General features: G+C 36.2%; 3 protein-coding genes across 13 annotated transcripts; 1 reads left to right on the forward strand and 2 right to left on the reverse strand.

The window, feature by feature from the left end:
- The first annotated feature begins 118 nt into the window (after window positions 1-118).
- dsh (Segment polarity protein dishevelled) lies at window positions 119-19862 on the forward strand. 9 transcript variants are annotated; one of them, XR_013038630.1, is made up of 12 exons: window positions 120-614; window positions 1079-1148; window positions 1713-1965; window positions 2096-2278; window positions 2347-2557; window positions 2698-2826; window positions 2906-3120; window positions 3201-3692; window positions 3767-4015; window positions 8384-8491; window positions 14997-16050; window positions 16152-19862. XR_013038630.1 is itself a non-coding variant. In XM_076533135.1 (10 exons), exons 1-10 carry the CDS (start codon window positions 454-456, stop codon window positions 4078-4080), a joined length of 1944 nt encoding a protein of 647 aa, XP_076389250.1. In that variant the 5' UTR covers window positions 119-453; the 3' UTR covers window positions 4081-6818. The 9 variants fall into 9 exon arrangements, 5 of the variants coding, with proteins under 5 accessions (XP_076389250.1, XP_012142999.1, XP_076389248.1 ...); XR_013038632.1 differs by having other exon boundaries at window positions 14997-15146; window positions 17622-19862; XR_013038629.1 differs by having other exon boundaries at window positions 14997-19862.
- LOC100877477 (neprilysin-4) lies at window positions 10730-17765 on the reverse strand. 2 transcript variants are annotated; one of them, XM_012287611.2, is made up of 16 exons: window positions 17632-17765; window positions 16178-16289; window positions 15792-15988; window positions 15246-15391; window positions 14541-14686; window positions 14204-14451; window positions 13865-14122; window positions 13585-13787; window positions 13198-13377; window positions 12919-13130; window positions 12626-12848; window positions 12383-12559; window positions 12142-12304; window positions 11806-12015; window positions 11621-11727; window positions 10730-11487 (listed from the first exon to the last, which is right to left on the reverse strand). In XM_012287611.2, exons 1-16 carry the CDS (start codon window positions 17735-17737, stop codon window positions 11212-11214), a joined length of 2964 nt encoding a protein of 987 aa, XP_012143001.1. In that variant the 5' UTR covers window positions 17738-17765; the 3' UTR covers window positions 10730-11211. The 2 variants fall into 2 exon arrangements, with proteins under 2 accessions (XP_012143001.1, XP_076389246.1); XM_076533131.1 differs by lacking the exons at window positions 10730-11487; window positions 11621-11727 and having other exon boundaries at window positions 11820-11975.
- Window positions 18029-19803, reverse strand: LOC100883002 (mitochondrial tRNA-specific 2-thiouridylase 1). Of its 2 annotated transcripts, XM_012287607.2 has the most exons (7): window positions 19662-19803; window positions 19418-19583; window positions 19168-19352; window positions 18858-19084; window positions 18621-18788; window positions 18323-18550; window positions 18029-18238 (listed from the first exon to the last, which is right to left on the reverse strand). In XM_012287607.2, the coding sequence occupies exons 1-7, from the start codon at window positions 19735-19737 to the stop codon at window positions 18092-18094; spliced, it is 1197 nt and encodes a 398-aa protein (XP_012142997.1). In that variant the 5' UTR covers window positions 19738-19803; the 3' UTR covers window positions 18029-18091. The 2 variants fall into 2 exon arrangements, with proteins under 2 accessions (XP_012142997.1, XP_012142998.1); XM_012287608.2 differs by lacking the exon at window positions 19662-19803 and having other exon boundaries at window positions 19489-19583.
- Window positions 19863-20221: the final 359 nt, after the last annotated feature.

Raw genomic sequence — 20221 nt, forward strand, 5'->3', positions numbered from 1 at the left:
AACAATAATGCAGCAATGCCATCTGACGAGGCAGTCGTCGAGTAGCCGTGAGGGTGTAAAAATGAAACTCTAGATCGTCTTTCTATCTCCCTTCGTTTTCAATTCTCGAGCGTACCGTGGAGTGTCGAGCCGACCGCCGCGAGTCTATGTAATGTCGACAAGGATGTTGACGTTTAATTCAGCTCGTCGGAAGCAACGAATACGCGCCGCGCGAGTCTCGTGAATAATGTCAACGGGTTCCTCGTAACTTGTCGCACGCGATCGTGATAATGTTATGCACCACAGGGTTCATATAAATTTGTAGACTTGATGAACGAACGATCTTTGTACGCGCGAGGGCTTTGGCTCGAACTGTGACGCGCCATATTGGTTTAAGAGAATTGTTCATGTTAGTGGGCTTTCGGTGAATCGGTTATATTGCAAATGCACGTAGAATAAAATAGAGTATCGACAATGGAAGAGACTAAAATCATTTATCACATTGACGACGAGGAAACCCCTTACCTGGTGAAGCTCACTATCTCACCGGAAAGGGTCACTCTAGCCGACTTTAAAAATGTCTTAAATCGGCCGAATTATAAGTATTTCTTCAAATCAATGGACGATGATTTTGGGTAAGCATCGTATCGATACGCGTGTCTTACGACTTCTGCGTTTGTACTTCTTTTGTTGTACAATTGCCTACTGTCATCGTCGCGAGACAGATTATCTTTCATCTTCGGACAGAGTCAATGCCCTACGATTTAAACAGTATCCGCTTTCGTGATAGAGTTATTATTTGGCAATTATTTCTTATCCGGCGATTATTTTTTGACAGTTTATTCGAATCAAGTTTATCGAAAATTTTAATAGTTAATATCGTCATTGTGACACGTTGTTCATCTTGAAATTTATAGCATCTTTTTATAAACAATACTTAATTAAGTTATTTGTCGTTTTTTTGTTATTATTATGTTCATGATTATAATTTATTACGTTTGTGTGTATGTTTTTAGTATTATTTAAACCCTTCAATTCTTTTTATAAAATTGTTAATCAGATGCAGTAATTTCAAATTATTTGTATTCTTTCTTGACAGTGTGGTGAAGGAAGAAATTGTAGATGATGATGCTCACCTTCCTTGTTTCAATGGACGGGTTGTTTCTTGGGTGAGATCCTAGAAAAAATACTAATTTATTTTATGCTCTAGTTACTGGAGAAATCATGATAAGCATGAATGTAAAATATTGAAATATTAACTTCAACAGTAATGATCTTTTTAAAATTATCTACTCAAGTTTTGTGATTATTTGTGTATCCACAAAACTTAAAAAATTCATATATTCATAGTCTGAAAGCATGTATAAAATAATTAATTTAGTATATTGTACATGTATTTTGAAAGTGACATAACTCAGAATACATTTTCTAGGAGAAATTATTTTTGAATATAATTAAATAATATTAAAGTGATATCAAATATGCAATCCTAACAATGTCAAAAATCATATCTTTGAGTGTGTAACTTTTGAAATACATTTACAATACAATAAAGGTGGAAATAAATTTAGGATTTATTTTAATGGAATTTCATATTATGCGTTGCAATTATAGATTAATATAAATTTGTTCACATATTTTATTTTCTATAAAAATATTTGTTAAGAACTGTTTGTTAGAGACAAAAGAGGAATCAAGAATCCTAATAAAGAAATGAATTTATATATCAATAGCTGGTGTCTGCTGAAGGCAGTAATGTATCAGATGGTGCATCACAGTGCACAGATTCAGTGGCACATAGTGAAGCAAAACATGATCGTGTCGATCATGTGACACCAGGTCACACAAATCGTGGTCCACCACCACTTTCACACGATGACACTCTGACTGAAACTGAGAGTATGATAAGCAGTCAGCAAGGACATCATTTACATAAAAGTTCAAGACATCATTCAGATAAATATGAAAAATATAATAAATATAATGGTATGTTCTTAATTATGTTAATCTGTTTCTAATTGTTAGAAACTATCATTGCCATAATAGTGTTTGTACAAAAAATAACAACTGGAGGAAGCTTTTACTACCTCAATATTATTCTTATTTATTGATTTAGGGCTTCGTATAAATGGTCACTCAAAACATAGATCAGGCCATGGTTATGAGACTGCTTCTATTTTAAGTTCAGATTTAGAGACAACAACATTTTTAGAATCAGATGACGATGCGAGTAGCCGTATAACGTCAACAACTGGCAGACACACCAACATGAGTAGCACAGTTGATAGAGCTACCTTAGGTAAATATATTTTTATGAGAAGCACTGAAATTTAGGAACACAATTAAACACTTGTATTTGAATATCAGATCGACGTAGACCACAAAGAAGAAGGCGTCATAGATTACCACCTATGTCTAGAACATCGTCCTTCAGCAGTATCACGGACAGTACAATGTCTTTAAATATTATAACAGTTTCATTGAACATGGATACTGTTAACTTCCTTGGAATTAGTATTGTTGGTCAGAGTAATAAAGGTGGAGATGGGGGAATCTATGTTGGTTCCATAATGAAAGGGTATGCTTTAAACTTCAGCATGAATTGCTATACAAACTGCTCTGTATAATGAACCATTAGAACGGAGTATATAATAAAATAGATTCATTACATCATGAACAGAAATATATCTTAACAAAATATATCTTAATTATGTGTAGGGGAGCAGTTGCTATAGATGGTCGAATAGAACCTGGTGACATGATTCTTCAAGTAAACGATATTAACTTTGAGAATATGTCTAATGATGAGGCAGTTAAAGTATTACGTGAAGTAGTTCAAAAACCAGGGTATGTTCAAATTCATGAGTAGATTGGTGATAAACGAAAAATTTATAAATTGTACTTTAACCATAAACACAACTTTTAGACCAATCAAATTAGTTGTTGCAAAGTGCTGGGATCCTAATCCAAAAGGTTATTTCACAATACCGCGTACAGAACCTGTACGGCCTATAGATCCCGGCGCTTGGGTAGCACATACAGCTGCTATAAGGGGTGAAGGCTTTCCTCCACGTCCACCAAGTGCTACGACATTAACGTCAACGTCAAGTAGCCTTGCAAGTACATTGCCAGACACAGAACGTGAGTTGTTATAACATACAAAATAAATCGTAAAACAGATCGTAAGTTGCCGAATCCTAAGCGAATAATATTTTCATTAGGACCATTAGAAGAACTTCACCTTACGGTCAATACCGATATGCCAACTGTAGTACGAGCCATGGCTCGGCCTGACTCAGGGTTGGAAATTCGTGATCGTATGTGGCTTAAAATAACAATACCAAATGCATTCATTGGGGCAGATGTGGTGGATTGGCTTCATACTCACGTCGAAGGATTTATCGATCGTCGCGACGCAAGGAAATATGCCTCTCTCATGCTAAAAGCTGGTTTCATTAGGCATACAGTGAACAAAATAACATTTTCTGAACAATGTTACTACATATTTGGTGATTTATGTTCAGCCATGAGTAGCATGAAACTAGATTGCGATACTGTTGGACCATTACCTCCGCCAAATGCCTGGGACATGCCTTATTCAGGGACATACGCACCTCATTCTGCAACTGGTTACAGTCCAATGCCATTTAACTTCACCAATGAACCGACTGTGTATGGTTATCACCGCGAAGAAAGTGTTCACAGTGGTTCAGGTGAGGCACACAATTGCATTACAATCAATGTGACATAAGTACAATATATTTTTCACGCTTATATGTTTTATTAGGAGGAAGTAGCGCAGGTAGTGAACACATTTGCAAAGAACCTATTCACGATTTGAAATCCTGTTCTTCAGCGTCTGAATCCGAATTACATATTCCATCAGTGCCAACTATGCCAAGTAAGAATTCCGGCAACGGGAATGGTTCAAACGGAAAGAGGTCGAACGGTAGCCGCAGTCGTTCCAGCGGTTCTGAACAGTCTGTGCAGACAGGAACTGGTTCAGGAAATCAACAAAATCAACAAGACTTATCTGGTAGTAGACAGTCATTTCGCATTGCGATGGGAAATCCTTGTGAATTCTTTGTTGATGTTATGTAGATGCCGGTGTTGTAAATAGATGATTTATAAATTTGGACAGAAAAAATCAATCAAACATATAAATTCAACATTTGAATGAATACTTCGAAACGTTTTAATGCGACAATTTGTACAAGATCTTGCAAGTGAATATTAGATGTTCTCTTTATTCTACTCTTAATATTACTGTTACAATTTTTTTCCATTAACACATATATCAAATTGTTAATGTTGCATGTCTTCTATCGTTCAGAATCGATATTTCAAAGTATTTATTCACTGCCCAATTCAACTTGTTTTTCAGGTTTATACCATTCGCAATAGAGATTCCAATAATTTGTTTATACATGTCGATTCAACTTTGCATTCCACTTTGTATTATGTACTTGACAACAATAACGTGTTTAAAGTCCGTTTTCTCATTAAGTGTATTTCGCATTCGTGAAAATATTTGCATGTAACGTGTACATATATATATGATAATACAATTCAAAAAGGTTGCATCGGTGTATAAGATTTGAATGCAACGAACAGTGAAGAAGGTATCTTTATACTATAACGATAATGTATAATGTTATTTAAATCCGTTAGTTCTTTGTAGCAGTTCACTTTTTTTTTTATTATTTAGTAATATGAAATTTAACAAAATTTACTTTCCCTTTAAAACAATCAAATAAGTGTTTTATGCAAAGTCGTACATTAAAACAAATTTGAAACTGAATCGTATATTTACACTTTCTCGTTAAATAAATGAAGCTGCTATTTTTTGCATGAGATATGCAACTGCTGTGTTGAAATTTAGCATACGTTCAGCAAATCGAGACTGCTACAATTATTATTGTACGGGAAACTCAGTATTTAATATCAATAATAATAATAATAATACGTTATTATATATATACACTATAATGCACGCTTTATAATAAATATATTACGTTGTAATTGTTTATGTAAAGCACGATCGCACAAGATAGTAGAGCACAAGCATGGTCATGTAAATAACACAGTTTACGTCGACGAATTTAAGTAATAAACTATTGCAACAATTCGCTATGTAATGCATGTAAATTATATACATTATTTTATTACGAAAGGTACGTATCTTTATTAATATTTTTCCATTGCTTGCGTTCTAGGATTGTCTACGACAATGGGGCAGCTATTTCTTTAAAAATCGAGAGGATATTGTGTCGAAAATATTAAATGATTCACTAATTATTACTTTTTAGAAACGCACTTTCTAAGGGTAATCTGCTATAAACGAAATAAAAATATTATATATATATATATGTAAATGTACAAACAAAATATACAATTTTTTATTGTATATTTGGGTAATTATTGGTGAATCATTTAAACAATCTGGTCCATGCGTAAAGGACGAATTTTTTATTGTATTCCTACTAATTCAAGTTTATTATTTGGTAATGAAAGAGATTGTTTACAATTATGTTATGTGGTATTGCATCACAGGTTCGACAATATGTAAATAGAACGAATTATGCTCATATTAAATGTGCCATCTTATCAGTGTTAGAAAGTATTGAAAAAAAAATAATAAACTGCGACGTATAATTTATATATGTACTAGCTGTCTCAACATGATTGACCGCTGCGAAAATTGCAGGTTCTTCATATTAAAACGAAACAAAAGTCCTTTACCATTTTGTAATATACTTAATACTAAAGTAGTTTTTGATTTATTTTAACACGAAAAGTCTGTAGTTTTCGCTGTGTACACTCGGGTGCAACATGGATTTCCTTTGGATTATCACCAATGTAATGGGGGAGTCTCCCATCACTTTTGGAGAATTAAACATGTAAACTTGTAGATTTTTAAGTTCTAAAATCCCCAAATTAGATCCTAGAGTTCTCAAATTTTCAAACGCGAAAATTGGTAAACTTGAACATTTTTACGACTGATGGATCCTCTTGCCTCTACATCGCCATGTTCCCTAGGAAAGTTTCCGGTGCTCCAATCTTTTTGAGACATCATGTATGTAATACACGTGCTTTCCAGGTGTATGCATTTCTTAATCGTTTATGTTTCATTGATGTCATCATTATTTACAATACGAATTATCTTCTGCATCTCACATACACAAGCTTATTTAATTTCAACAAACTTTGTAACATTTCATTGCGTCTTGCCGTTGCGTTATTATCATGTAAATTTTTTATTTAGCGTATCTCGTATCGAAACAACGTGCTCTTCTTTTCTCTCTTTGTTTTCTTTCTTAAATGCCGCTAGAAGATATTTACATTCGATGCACTGAAGTGCGTTCGCGACGTTAATATAAGACTAGATATTTCAAATATGGTATAATGTTTGTTTCGAACGTTTCTCCTTTTTATATCGATTTTACTATATTTCTATATTTACACGAATGACCATTTCCATTACTTTCTAAATATTTATCGAATACGTAGAGAATATTATTCGTAACATGGAACCATGTTTGAAACTTTCGTGCAATTTTCCAAAATGTATAGTAACCCTTTTATATCGTCTTATTTTTTGTATAATCAAACACTGGACATTTTGCTAGGAGAATAACAATTTATAGTAGAAAGTTTTCGTTGGTATGAAATAAAAAATTTCCTTGGAAAATTGCACGCTGTAATCATTAATTTCAACGAGTGTATTTCGTTTCACCACCGATTATGTAATTCGATATTTAAGAGGGTAATTAACACAAAATTAAGGTACCGACTATTATATAATTATTCTGTAAAATATATACATATTTTATGTTGCAGACAGGCTGTACAGTATGTCTGAGAAACGCAAAATTGTAAAAACAACGATGTTTCATTAAACGATAACCGAGAAAGGAGGAAGTGAAATGCATACAAATTTTGTGACTCACAGACATACTATCAAATTTGGTTGATTTTATTTTCTATTTATTGTGCCGCTCTAAAAGGACTTGCTGCTTTCTGTCATAACATACAAAACGACTCAATTCCCTTTGCAACTAACGTTGCGCGTTAAATGGATTACATCAATGTCAGAGACGTAATCGGGTCATTTTTGTGCCTTGTGCTGCGCTGACGGTCGACGCAGAACGGCGTATGCACGAGGAAACTCGTACTAACGATTTGGACAACAATAGCAGAGGCAATATCTGTGAGTGTATTTTATTTAGTCACCGCGATTGACTCATCCTTTTCTTTTCGTATCTTTCTTTTTTCGAAACATTAGAAAGTACTTTCTGTATTTAATTAACAATCCACTATCAGCTTAGATTAAGTACTACGGTAATTCCAGTTCATTTAAAAGACTTTATCCGTCAGAGCAGTGATGGGCAAATTCCAATCTCTCTTATCTAAATTTCCAAATTACCAGATTTCTAAATTCTCAATATATGAAATTTCAAAATTCGATGCATTATGCTTCTATCCTACACCTAATGCCCCTCACTGCGTTAGAGAGTAACTTACCCAGGTTTAATTAATATCCATTATCAACCTAGATTATACACTACAGACCCGTTCGTTCAGTCGATAAACTTCTTGCTTCATGTTGCGTTTGGAGAAGTACATACTCTCAATTTGGTTCAAGTAAAAACTATTCTACGTATTGTTAAGATCAAGTTAAACCAAATGCATCCACGAATTTGTCTTGAAACTCTTTTTGTTTTTTGCCACTGTAGTGCTTGTTTCGAGTAACTGCAGCATCGTACCAGCATCCGAGTATGTTTCATAATCTGCGAATGCGTCTACACGAATCTATATAGTAGTGAGAACACCTGTCTCGTATGTATTGTCGATAGAGTTTGTAATGCTGTTGCATAAATCGTATACAAGGCAAACACGTAGTTTCGTTACCTGTATCACCCCTATTATCTTTGACAATTTTCGAGACCGTTCCCACAGGTATATATACAGGGTTACTATGATTATTCTTTGAGAAATAATTCATCCTCTAAAGCTGAAAATTTAGTTAATGAGAAAGACTACCCTCGCTTTAATTAATAGACACATTAATAGAAGATTCCTTCTGCTTGTGCCCTTAACCATAAGCTTCCATAACTCGAGTACCATCCAGAAACCTCAAGGAATCATCAGAAAATGGATAGCAAAATTTTGATAGTGAAAAATGTGTAAAGATAATTCGATGAACACTCTTTCTAAGATGAGAATAGTTTTTACAAGGAAATTTGAATATGTCGTGATAGGAATAGCACGTGTAAAAGGAGCATTGTCATCGCTCTTTTTCAGTGACCCTGTATACATACGTATAGTATGTCCTTTTAGCGCAGCCAGCAAAGAGCCACGCTATGAAACTAAAACATAAGACGTCCGTTTCTCTTTTTTCCAGATGAAGAGGACATTTTGGAGTACCAGTTTCTGCACAAGTGAAGATGCTCGTTAGCGGGATACGTATACGTAATGGTCGTAATAGAGGAGTTGAGAACAAGAAATTAAGGTATAATTTTCACTCGACCTTAATTAGTCGGACGGATATTAGTACTGGCGAAACATATATATAAATATATATATTTATATATATATTTAATAGGCCAATTTTGATAATGCGTCATAGAGGATGAACAAGGATCCAACCTCTCCGTATAATTTGTAACGGTTATACATAAAAATAGAATTAAGGTCATCGAATTTCTACCGTGGTATTTCAAATATCACGCACGAGAATTATATATGTTTATAACGCGATCCGCAACAACAAAGAAAGAAAAAATGTCTCGAGTAACGATGGCGGGTTAAGCGTGTTTTCTTTAAAGCAGGGTGCATGCAAGATCGAGGACACTCGATACCGCGAATTGTTTTATAAAATTATAGCTGCACTTGTTCTTTCCTTTTTCGCCTTCGAACGAGGATATCTTTTATTACTCCTCGTCATATATATATTATATTTTTCGTATGTTGTTTCTCCTGAAAAATGGAATTAATCTAGACAACTTTCGTTCGCTTGTAACATCAAAATTTTTCGACAAATGAAAACGCGTTACATTATGTACTATTGGGCAATGTAGGCTTCCTTTGGATTAACATAAACAGGTATTACTTTCACTTTGTCTGGAGATCTTTTCCCAAATTTTCAGGTTCCAATTTTCCAGGTTTTTAAATTCTTCTACGCTTCTTAACTGAAGAAAACCTACATTGGACTTTTAGTACTGTACTTTTAATTATACGGGTATATGAGCAACATATATATGTAAAGTTGAAACTAACGATTTTGCGTATACCGATTAAAAGAAGGAAACGACAAGGTAAAGAGCGTCAGTAACGCAAGATATTCGCAAAAAGAAAATTCCTGATTTGTTAGTACAACTTATATGACTGCAAATACGTCTCTTGTAACCAAGCGTTTAAACCCTTGCTACGAATGAAAAATTAATTAGTATGAAGCATACAGTCATCGAAAGTTACGAGACAAATTTTCGTAACTACCGTCAGGGAATATTTTTGACTAAATTTTGATTCACGGTTTCAGTCGTGTTAACTCGGAACAATTATTAACGCACAGGATTGTCCGCTTCGTTCGATTTGCTTTATACTAACTAATTGACCGAACTTCGATGTATGTACGATTTTTTATTTTTCCATGCTATTTCAACCAATTAATCGATACAAAAAAAGGCAATACGTAAATAAACTGTAAAGATAGGACTGTATAAATTCGTGGAAAACTTTCTGCCCCGATTCTCCGTGAGCGTGCGAGTTTACACGAGCGTGCGTGACGATGAATCGTATTGTCGTGTGCAAGTATCTTCCTCGTTGAAGAATGAAGCAAAAAAAAGAAACCAATCGAAGCCTCGACGGGTCAATAATAATGAAAGTTTATTCGTCGAGACGCACTCGAGAGCTGTTTCTTCTGACTGAAGTATTTTAATGTCATTTAGAGGTATAGTACAACGCGGCAAGATAGTCAATCGATATTGCATTTACGAACAGATAGCTCATTCCTTATAATATTTTTTACCCCTGCGAGAAACGTTTACAAACTTTTCCTTTTTTTATTAACGCCACGGATTTTGTACACTCGGGTACAACATAGATTTTTCTTGGTTGGGGGAGGTAGGAAGGGAATATCCAACCATTTGCTTTTTCGAAAGTTCTCCAATTTTCAAATTCCTAAATCCCAAATTCCTGGAATCTCACTGCACAACTTCGATAAATAGAATGGACATTTCGTTCCTTACATTTTCCCCCTAACTAAAAGAAACCTAAGTCACCCTTGACCATACGATTTTCATACGAATCGTGACACTCAGCAATTTTATTACTCTATTCAATTGTAATGGCGAAACTAAAGATTTGTAAAACGAGCAGGAAGGAAAACGAGAAAAACTATGGCACAGTTATTTACTCAATAAACGATTTCTTCGCGCGTATGATGTGTGTAGGTGTGCATGCGTGTACGTATGTGTCTCGTGGGAACAGCACGAGACAATGTATGCAAGACATTGAACGTTAACGATCTCTTCCTCCGTTTCTTATTTCGAACTTTTGCGAATGTAACGTGAACGTTTATATCCATAGTATGTGTACGAATTACACGTGGATGTAACGAGTGATCCAAGAGGCTCGGATAATTCCGCGAAATCAGGTAAAGATAACACGAAGCGTAAACTAATAGAACGACGAAAGAATTCAATACATGTAGTAGTGTGTGGATATACAGGGAAATAGATTGTAAAGATTTTTATCACTGTCTGAAATTATTATTTGTCTCTGATATTTTACAATTTCAACGAGCGATCAAACAGCGCAGCTGTTTTAGCATCTACGAGGCACGTTGCAGTAACGCGAACTGCTCGAAATTATTTTTATTTATCGCTACACAGCGTGTTCCCTTAGCGAACGTTGTACTTCTAGTTACAATTACGTTGCATGCCTGTTAGTCGTCCATTCGACTATTATTCTTCCTTGATTCGTCGTTCTGGCCGCGTTCCTAATCCTCAAACGCAAAGCTCGATGCTCTATAACATGAACTACAAGCATAAGGTCTGATAATAATAACATGTAAAGATTGATTGCAATCGTTACATCTTCCATCATGGCGTCGGTTGATCAGACAACAAGATATCAATTCTTTTATTGTCGCATTGCTCTGATTCACCGCGAGGATTCACTCGATTCACGATCAATAAGCTTGTCGAAGTAAGCAGCGTTCACGGCTCGTCACCAAACCGAGCATTTGTTGACCGGATTCATGGGCGCACCGAGCGGGCAATTAAATACTTCAGCAAAGTCCTCCGAATTCGACAAAGTACCGATCACGCGAAACTTCCCGGGCGAATGCACCGCGGTTTTCAGTTTGTTCCGGGTAGCTTCCGGTCTCATCGAGCCACACCACACCTGGGCGAAGTTCAAAAAGAATAATTGTTTTCCTGTCGCATTCAGGCCAGGTAGAGTCTCGTTGGCGTCCCCGTTTATGCGCAGCCATCGTTCGTAAGCCTGGAAAACAATTTATTTTGCAAAATATATATTCAAGATCTTCTAGCAACACGTCAATTAATTTCACACGATCTGTATGTTTCTGATAGTTATTCTAAATTATTATAAGAATTAATGAGTGATAAATTCTCACCCTAAAAGCCTGTTTGATGCCACCGTTGTCGGCAATGTTTTCTCCTTGCGTATTGATTCCATCTATCTGCATTCCAACTTCGCTGACAGTATAATGGCCATACTGGTCTAAAAGATTAAATAGTTTTCGAACTCACAAACGAAAGTTCAAGGCGAGTAGTTAAGGGACACAAAGACCGCCGTTACCGATAAGACACCGTGCTCGTTCGTGAAAGCCATAAATAGCCTCGTCTTTCCACCATCTGTGTAGATTACCATCCTTATCAAATAGTCGACCCTTATCGTCGAAGCCATGAGTGATTTCGTGGCCGATCACCACACCAATCCCACCGTAATTCAGACTCCGTGGAAAGTATCTGTGATAAAATGGCGGCTGTAGTATGCCGGCTGGGAACACTGAGGGTGGAAAGTAATTTGACAATTAGTGAAGACTTTCTGTATGTCGAAAGTCTCGAATAAAGAGAACAGAAAAATCGTGACGCGTTGAATCGTACACGAATCAATTTCAAAATGGAGACTGACTTATTCTGTTCTTGCTGCGACTGTAATACGCGTTCACGACTGCTGGCGCGGTGTTCCACAAAGTTTTGTTAACGGGACTACCTAGGCGATCCTGTTCGACTCTAGTTAAATGCTGCAAGATATTCAACGTGTTCTCGAAATACTTGTCTGGACGAATCACGACCTGGAAGACGGACGTAAATTAGATTCGTTTACACGATCGAATTATCTAATCTCCGAAAGTGTCAACTCTAAACCTTACATCCTTGTAACGCTCATTTAACAATTCAGGCTGGAGAATGAAGTCAGGGTAGCCGATGCTCAACAACATCGCGTTTACTTTCTCAGTAGCTAATTCTTTCGTTTCGTCGTCGATCCAAGAGGTCTGATTAAGAAGCTCCCTGAACGATCGCTGAATCTCCCGAGTCATTGACAAAGTCTGTATTTAAAAGACAAAGGATCATTAACAATTAGTGAACATACATAAGAAACAAAGACTCCTTACATCATTTTTGCTCTTCTCGTCGAAATACTTCCTCACGAACATCGAGCCTACAGCCATGCCCATATTAGAGTTCACCTGTGCCACACAGTTTTTCCATCTTGACGGTGCTTGTTCTCTTCCGAAAAGTATATAATAGAATTTCTGTTTAGCTTCTTGGAAACGATCGTCCAGATTGTTCACTCGATGTCTTACGAATCGCCAGAGTAGGTAATTTGCGATAGTTCTGCAAATTAATTAGTAGAATTTAGAAATCAACTTTTGTCTCTGTAAACTTAGTATTTAAAAAATAATACCGTGGACTAGTCTTCGACAATAAATTCACCAAATCCTGAATGTATTGCAAGGCATAGACAACAACTGGTTCCGAAACGTTTGTTGGACGCGCTAAAACGATTGTCAGATATCGGTGCCAATTGATTTGTGGCACCAGAGTTCTCAGTTCTCCTATGCTCACTCTCTGATAGAGCTCCGAAACGTTTCTTCTCTCATCAGGGGTAGAGGTGATCTGTAAAACATGAAATAAATTATCATAGAACTAGAGAGGCTAACATCGCGGAACGTGAGGCACGCACCTTGGCCAATCTCGTTTCAAATTCGATCAATTCATCAGCGTCAATAGTAGCGTTTTTCAAGGATGCACCTAGCAGCGTCGCGATCTTTATTAAATAATTCTTGTAGGCCTTTAAGTAGATCGTGTTCGATGGCTGGAGAAAATAATCTCTCGTAGGAAGACCCAGGGACGTTTGATCAAACTGTAATCATTTAATCACTAGAACTATTTTTAAACCGGAGGATAGAGAAGAGGTAGAATAGAGAGACTAAGCTGGAGTAGCTAAACAATAATTAAACTTAAGCAACATTATTTTGACTTTGTACCTTTATACAATTCTTACAAGATATAGTTCTTGATAACTATAAAGCAGAAGTTGCTAGAGTTTATAAAGAATTCATAGTGCTACCTGTATGACGTATTGATCGCTATTCTTGATATCCGGCGCAACCCACTCAGAAATAAGGATGTCGTTGTTGTAAAGTCGTAGTTGTGCGACCAATAGCAACCAATCAAATTTCTCTGGGTCCCAATTTGGTCTTAAGATAGGCCACCCTCCGAGTTCATCCAAGAGCTGTATAAGAGGCCGCTCCATGCGTTGCTCCAAGATCTCTAGCCACATTTCACGCGTTAAAACTCGACGTTGTTAATAAGATGAACTAAATATTTTTAATCCAAGAAGAATTTACCGTAATTCATGCAACTTTGGAACAGATATTTAGCTTTGACCGTGGCATCGTTCGTGTTCAGTTCCATGCCTCTGGGTATCGGATCCTCGAGAAGCTCTTTCAACACGGAGTCCAAGGATTCTCGGATCATCTCGAACGTGTCGTAAGCGGCCTTGTCCTTCGGTATAGGATTATGCCTTGCCCAATTCCCGCAAGCGTACTGATAGAAGTCCTCGCAGGGATCGGCGTTCTTGTCCATGTACTTGAGCATGATTTTTGCTGCGGCGAATATCTGTTTCTTAAAAAGCGTATGAGCAGAAATTACGCAGAGCTGCTAAAGGAACAACGTGTCAAGTGTACCTTGAGCCTTCCTAATGGCCCACGCGTTCCCCTCGCCCTTCCAGAATGCGTGAAAATCCCTGTTGGTATCGTCGCCCCATTGATCGTCGGTGATCGGTAAATCGGTGTCCAAATCGTCCACAGAAATCGAGTGTCTACCACCTTGTTCATCCTCGTCCGACTCGTCCTGAGAAGTATCGTCGTATTTTCCGTGGAACTTTGAGTACGGTTCCTCTTTCTTACGAGTGTCGTATGTGTGTTCGCTATATCTTAAAAATAAGAGTAGTACATTTTTATGGGATCAAGAAGAGAGGATTCTCAAAGTGTGAGACTACATCCACTAATAGACAATACTAACTCTTGATAATCATTGTTCTGTATCTCAGAATTTTCCTTGATCTCGTCAGTTTCCACCTCGGGGTAATAGTCATCCAAAAAGTTGTCCAAATCTTCGTCGGGACTCTGATCGTCCGTTTCCTCGGCATTGTAATTTTTTGACTCTACCTGCACAAGATAAATCAACGAAATTTTAATATTTTATTGAAAAAAAAAACGTGATGTTTCTTAGTCAAAAATTGAAACACGCTCATCGAAACTTATGTAACTCAGTCGATGTTTTTTTCGTCTTAACATCATCTCAATTGTAGAAAAGAACATACATCAAATTTAATTGCCCTTGCACGAAACGAGAGGATTGGCAGTTAGACGATCGATACTTAAACCCTACAGTAACACTAATTTAATGTTGATTAACGCTAATTAACGTTGCTGCGCACGATACTCATTGCTCGAATCTCTTTTTCTTCTGAAATAGTTTTACAATGTTTCGAACGAGATTTTCATCTCGTCAGATGCGTTGTTTTGAAGATGACCGTTCTTTCTGGGACTGTTTACCACCAATTGATGTGCCACTGCGTCGATGCAGATTCAAAGCTAACGTGTAGGCTCATGAAGGCGTATGAAGGTAAGCTTTGATGAGAGTGTAAAGACGATGGTAAAGTAACGAATATTCGAACAGTTAGCTAGAGCGCGAATTTGTTGAATTTGCTTGTGAATAAAGTACCCCGTTCAGGTCCCTTTTGCGTCGTTGCAGCTGCCGCGGCGGAAGTAGCGTTTCCACCGGCACGTAACTTGTTTTCATTCCAGGTACTAGGATTCGGTCTTCTTCCTCTTCTTCACCGGCTCGCTCCGCCTCGTTGCTGCTGGTGGCTGTTGACACAATTTATTGCTGATAGGACCCACTTCATTAATTAGAAACCAACTAATATTTTTTATGAAATTAACTTATGTACGCTAATGAAGTTCATAATATGCACAAGAGACTATCTTAGATGCTTTTCAGAGCTTTCAACGTACCTAATCCACATTACCGTCAGCGGTCTGATGAAGTGCTATGCAAACAGATTTTTAGAAAGGTATCACAGAAAGCCCGTCATATAATTAACATGCTTAAAATGTTTTTTGTGGTAACAATCGATAAATGAAGCCACAAGTCTGGCACTTTATTTCGCCATTCAGATCTTTATTCGCAGTCAGCGAACCGGACGTTGCTAATATCAGGTCCATTTTGCGAGCATGTCGTTGAATAAACTCTTGGCAATAGACTTACGCGGAAAAGTTTCCTCGGTCCTCTCGTCCTGTCTTCTGGTCGCGTGGATCAAATACGTGCGATGATAAGGAGTCTTGCCGATCACCTGGGATCGCGACAGAGCAATGAAGATTATAGTGATCGGCAGTAGCACTGCGGGGATTAGGAGCATCAGCTTAACGCGAAAGCGACAAGTGTCGTTGCCGCCCATGCACCACCTGCGATTCCAACAAAATTTTGTTTCATGGTCTATCACTTCGTCTCGTATACAATTTGTCTAGTAAGAGTACAGCAAAATTTGTATTTGAACGATACTGATATAAAGATATGTTTGATAGAGAAGTTTTTGTCCGGGTAAAAATTGTGGCATACTCTTCCTAGATACAATTCGGAAACGTCTTACGAACTTGAGTCGACCGGTCTCTTTATTGATGGCCAATCGACACGAAGGGCAAGGGCCGCCACTGAAGAGGTCGTCGTCGTTATACTGATCCAACGTGCTGGCACCCCTCATCTTTTCTGAAAAGCAAGTCCCACCCCTTCGGTCAATCCGGTCTTGCGTCTACTTCATCATAACGGAAACGGTACTATCACAAATTACACGAGCAGCTCGTAAATACGAGTGGAAACAGATTGAACACCTCTGACTGATGCTAGCGAGATTGTAATTTACATCGCAAAACTCTGGTTCGAATACCGGGAACACTCGAGTGGAGATCGGTAAAGGTGACGGCGACACTGCGCGCCCGCGAAGAAGAGAACAGACTGAAGCTATTGTGCAGCTCCGATCCTCCGCACCGAATGTTAATGTAACATTGCGCGTACGGTCAAATTAGTCCCAGCGAGACATTTGTACGGGAGTAATTTCCATATGTAACGTCGACGGTCAACGCCAATGGCGATGGCAACAACAATCGAGGCGGAGCTCTATACGTGCACACACACCGCGAGAGCCATTTTACGCGCTCCTTACGTCCAGTTACTCGTCAATCGACCCTAATAACTTGCAGTTATCGTTCAATAACGCGTCGCGCTGTTTTACATTCTACACGTGACCTGGCCGTTATTAAGTCTTTTCTCATCGCCAGCACCGATTGCCGTTTCAAGACGAACGTATGAACTTCAAAAGGCGAACGAGCTAATCGTCCTCGAGGCACTTCCGATGTTTCCATCCGTCCTGCACGCGCGATCAATTGCTAAGCTTCCACTGTAACGCGTTTCAGGTTCCTCTCCGCGAGGATATTCGAGTCTTCAATGTTTAACACGTTTGATTCTGTGGTACCAGGTGCAAGCCGATTACGATCAAAAACAGAAACGTAAAGTCGTATTTAAGTCTATGAAATACATTGTCGTGTTGTCCGGAATAAGCGTATTAGCTCCTTATTGCTCCTGTATATCCTGATCTTGAGTGATTTTATGATCTCGTAAAAATTGCTGTCTTTGGACCGTGTATTTTAAGTAGTAATATACAGTCAAATGTTTTAATTTGATAATTTAAAATTTCTATACTTTTTCCATTTTTGAGCTATCTACAAATTCCATAATTCCTAATTGATTCAGTATCGCTCTCTCCAGCACGCACAACGCATATCGAAATTCATAAGCTTGGTCAGTCTTATCGCTGATCTATACTATGTGTATAATACTCTGCAAATAATGAGGTCTTGCAAAGGAATTTGCATTAATAATTAGTAATTAGTAAAAAACTTTTTATATTGATAAATTAGACTTATTCGTGACTCGTTCTTTATCGTGTTATTTAAATTTTTATCGATAATTTATGCGACACATAGTGAAGTACTTGTGATTAATGCCAATTATTTAATAATTTTGTTATATTCCAATTTGTAGACTAACTCACTATTAACTTGAAGTTTTCTTTTATGAATGCAATCTTCATGATTCGATAAAAAATTCCAGTATACTATGTTGCAGCCACAAATTTCGTTTTCCTCGGGGATCATCATCGTTGCACGCAGATAGTAGTTTGAAAAGAAATCTCAATGCTGAAGCAATCGCAATTGAATCTATAATTAAATCGCTAGAATGAATATTTTTCCATGTTTTTAATAATCAAACCATCTAACCAAAGATTCTACAAGAATAGAAAATACTATTTCAGGGCTAATTTCAAATTATTTTCAAAGGTGATCGTTTTTTTTTTAATATCTTATGAAATCTATTTGAAATAATGTATTTTATTATTATTAGATAAATATGTAACAATATAGAGAAAGGAAAATAAAAGAAAATAAAAATTGTTTTTTTTAGTAAAAGGTGTTTTATTCTTTGTTTATAAACTTTTCAACAAATTCCAAATATTATATGGCTACCTGTGCTTTCATGTTTTCATTGTACTTATGCCAATATTCCATTGGCACTTCTTTGTTTAGTGCAAAATATGATGGGCCACTAAATGAAATGACAGCACTACCTAAACATTCCTCCCCTTTGTATAAAACAGCAAACTAAAAATATTACAATAAATATCATTTATTAAAGATTACGGTATGAATAATTAAGAAGAAAGATAAAATGTGGAGAAATTATACCTGTCCATTTGTAATAGCCCTTAAAGGTTGACTAAGTTGGATTATTAACTGATCATGAAGAGTCATGTGAACTGTACAAGGTATCACAGGCTCTCTATGTTGAAAACGAAAATCACAATGCATTATCCTAGCTGGTGACATTAATTCCGGTGGTTTGCCTGATATCCAATGAGGAGCTTCTGTTCTTATGAAATCTGAATATAATGCTGGGTGATTTGTTCCTGGTACCTAGTAACGTAATAGATTACAATATTTTACTTTAACAAAATAACTGATGTATGATTGTATATGTACATACAACAATTATATCATTCGTTGTGGTATCTTTCTGATATATAAAGTACGAACTGTCTAAACCTCCAAGTCGGATCTTTTGACCTACAGTCCAGTGGTGAAAACCTTTATGCTCACCTACCACCTGACCACTGTCCAAGTCTACAAAGTTTCCTGGTTTATCAGGTATGTACTATAAATGTTATGAAATAATTAATAAATGATTAAATTTAAATGTTTACTAAAAGTTATTATACTACACCTGAGATATAAAATGTTGAAATTCTCGTTTGCCTATAAAACATATGCCCATGCTTTCCTTCTTCTGAGCAATGAAGTTCAAATCAGCTTCTTGAGCAATTTGTTTAACACGACTTTTCAAATATTCACCAAGCGGAAACATACAAAATTTTAATGCTGTTTCAGGAATCTGACTCAAAAAAAATGTCTGATCTTTTTCCTCGTCTTGTGCTTTAAGTAACTTTACATCTGAGAAATAGTTTAAAAGTGTTATAGGTCATATATAAGGCATGAATATTGTACAAATTGTATGTAAAATAGCTTTTACTTGCTTTCAAGTGGTTTAAAATGTTCAAGATAAGGACCAAAAGAAGTTTTTGCATAATGGCCAGTTGCAATAGCATCTGCTTTAAGATTGTCACGAGCAAAGTTGTAAAAATATTTAAATTTAATGTATTTATTACATAATATATCAGGATTTGGTGTGCATCCGTTTTGATACAGTTCTATTGCATTGCTATAAATGTTGAAAAAGGTGAAGTTTTCATATTAAATAAAAAATATATATATAAAAACATGTACCTAAAGACATTATTCCAATAGTGTTTCACAAAATTGGCTTGAACAAGAGGAATATTTAGTTTAGTGCATACCCATTGTGCATCTTCATAATCTTTTTCAACACTACATACTCCTGTTTCATCAACTACATCCCAATTCTTCATGAACACTCCAGTGACATCAAACCCTATAATAATTAATAAACAATTAAAATTATTAATTAAACAAAGGATTATTAACTAAATTTACATACAATCTTATTTACCTTTATTTTTTAAAAGAAGTGCTGTTACAGCACTATCAACTCCACCAGATATTCCTACAACTACTTTTTTGAACATTTTAAATTAAATCTTTTATTACAACATGTGACAAAAGCTTTTCTACAATGATATATTCTTATTGTTTAAAATATACTTCTTTCTTTTCTTTGGTCTTGTTTTGAGTCATTTTCACCTGTTTAGAATATGTCAATATTAAAATAAATTCTTGAAAAATTTATTATGTACTTAGATTATATTTTTTCTTTTTTTAATTTAATGGAGCGTACTATTATTATCGGCAATAATACAAAAATGTTTTAGTTACATAATATAAAAGTATACAAAAATCATTTCAAAACGAATCTTTTTATTTATTTACATATAAATTATTAAAGAATAGGTTCATGAATAACAATAAATATTCGAGTCAAAACTTTCATTAACCAACTGAATGTGCTAGAGATCTAATATGGAAAGACTCGTTTCTAAATTTTAAGAAACATTCAAATTTATTGCATTTCAGATATCAGTTTCGATATGTATCGATTATATATTACATGTA

The sequence above is a fragment of the Megachile rotundata genome, chromosome 6, assembly GCF_050947335.1.
Source record: "Megachile rotundata isolate GNS110a chromosome 6, iyMegRotu1, whole genome shotgun sequence".
Lineage (NCBI taxonomy): Eukaryota > Metazoa > Arthropoda > Insecta > Hymenoptera > Megachilidae > Megachile > Megachile rotundata.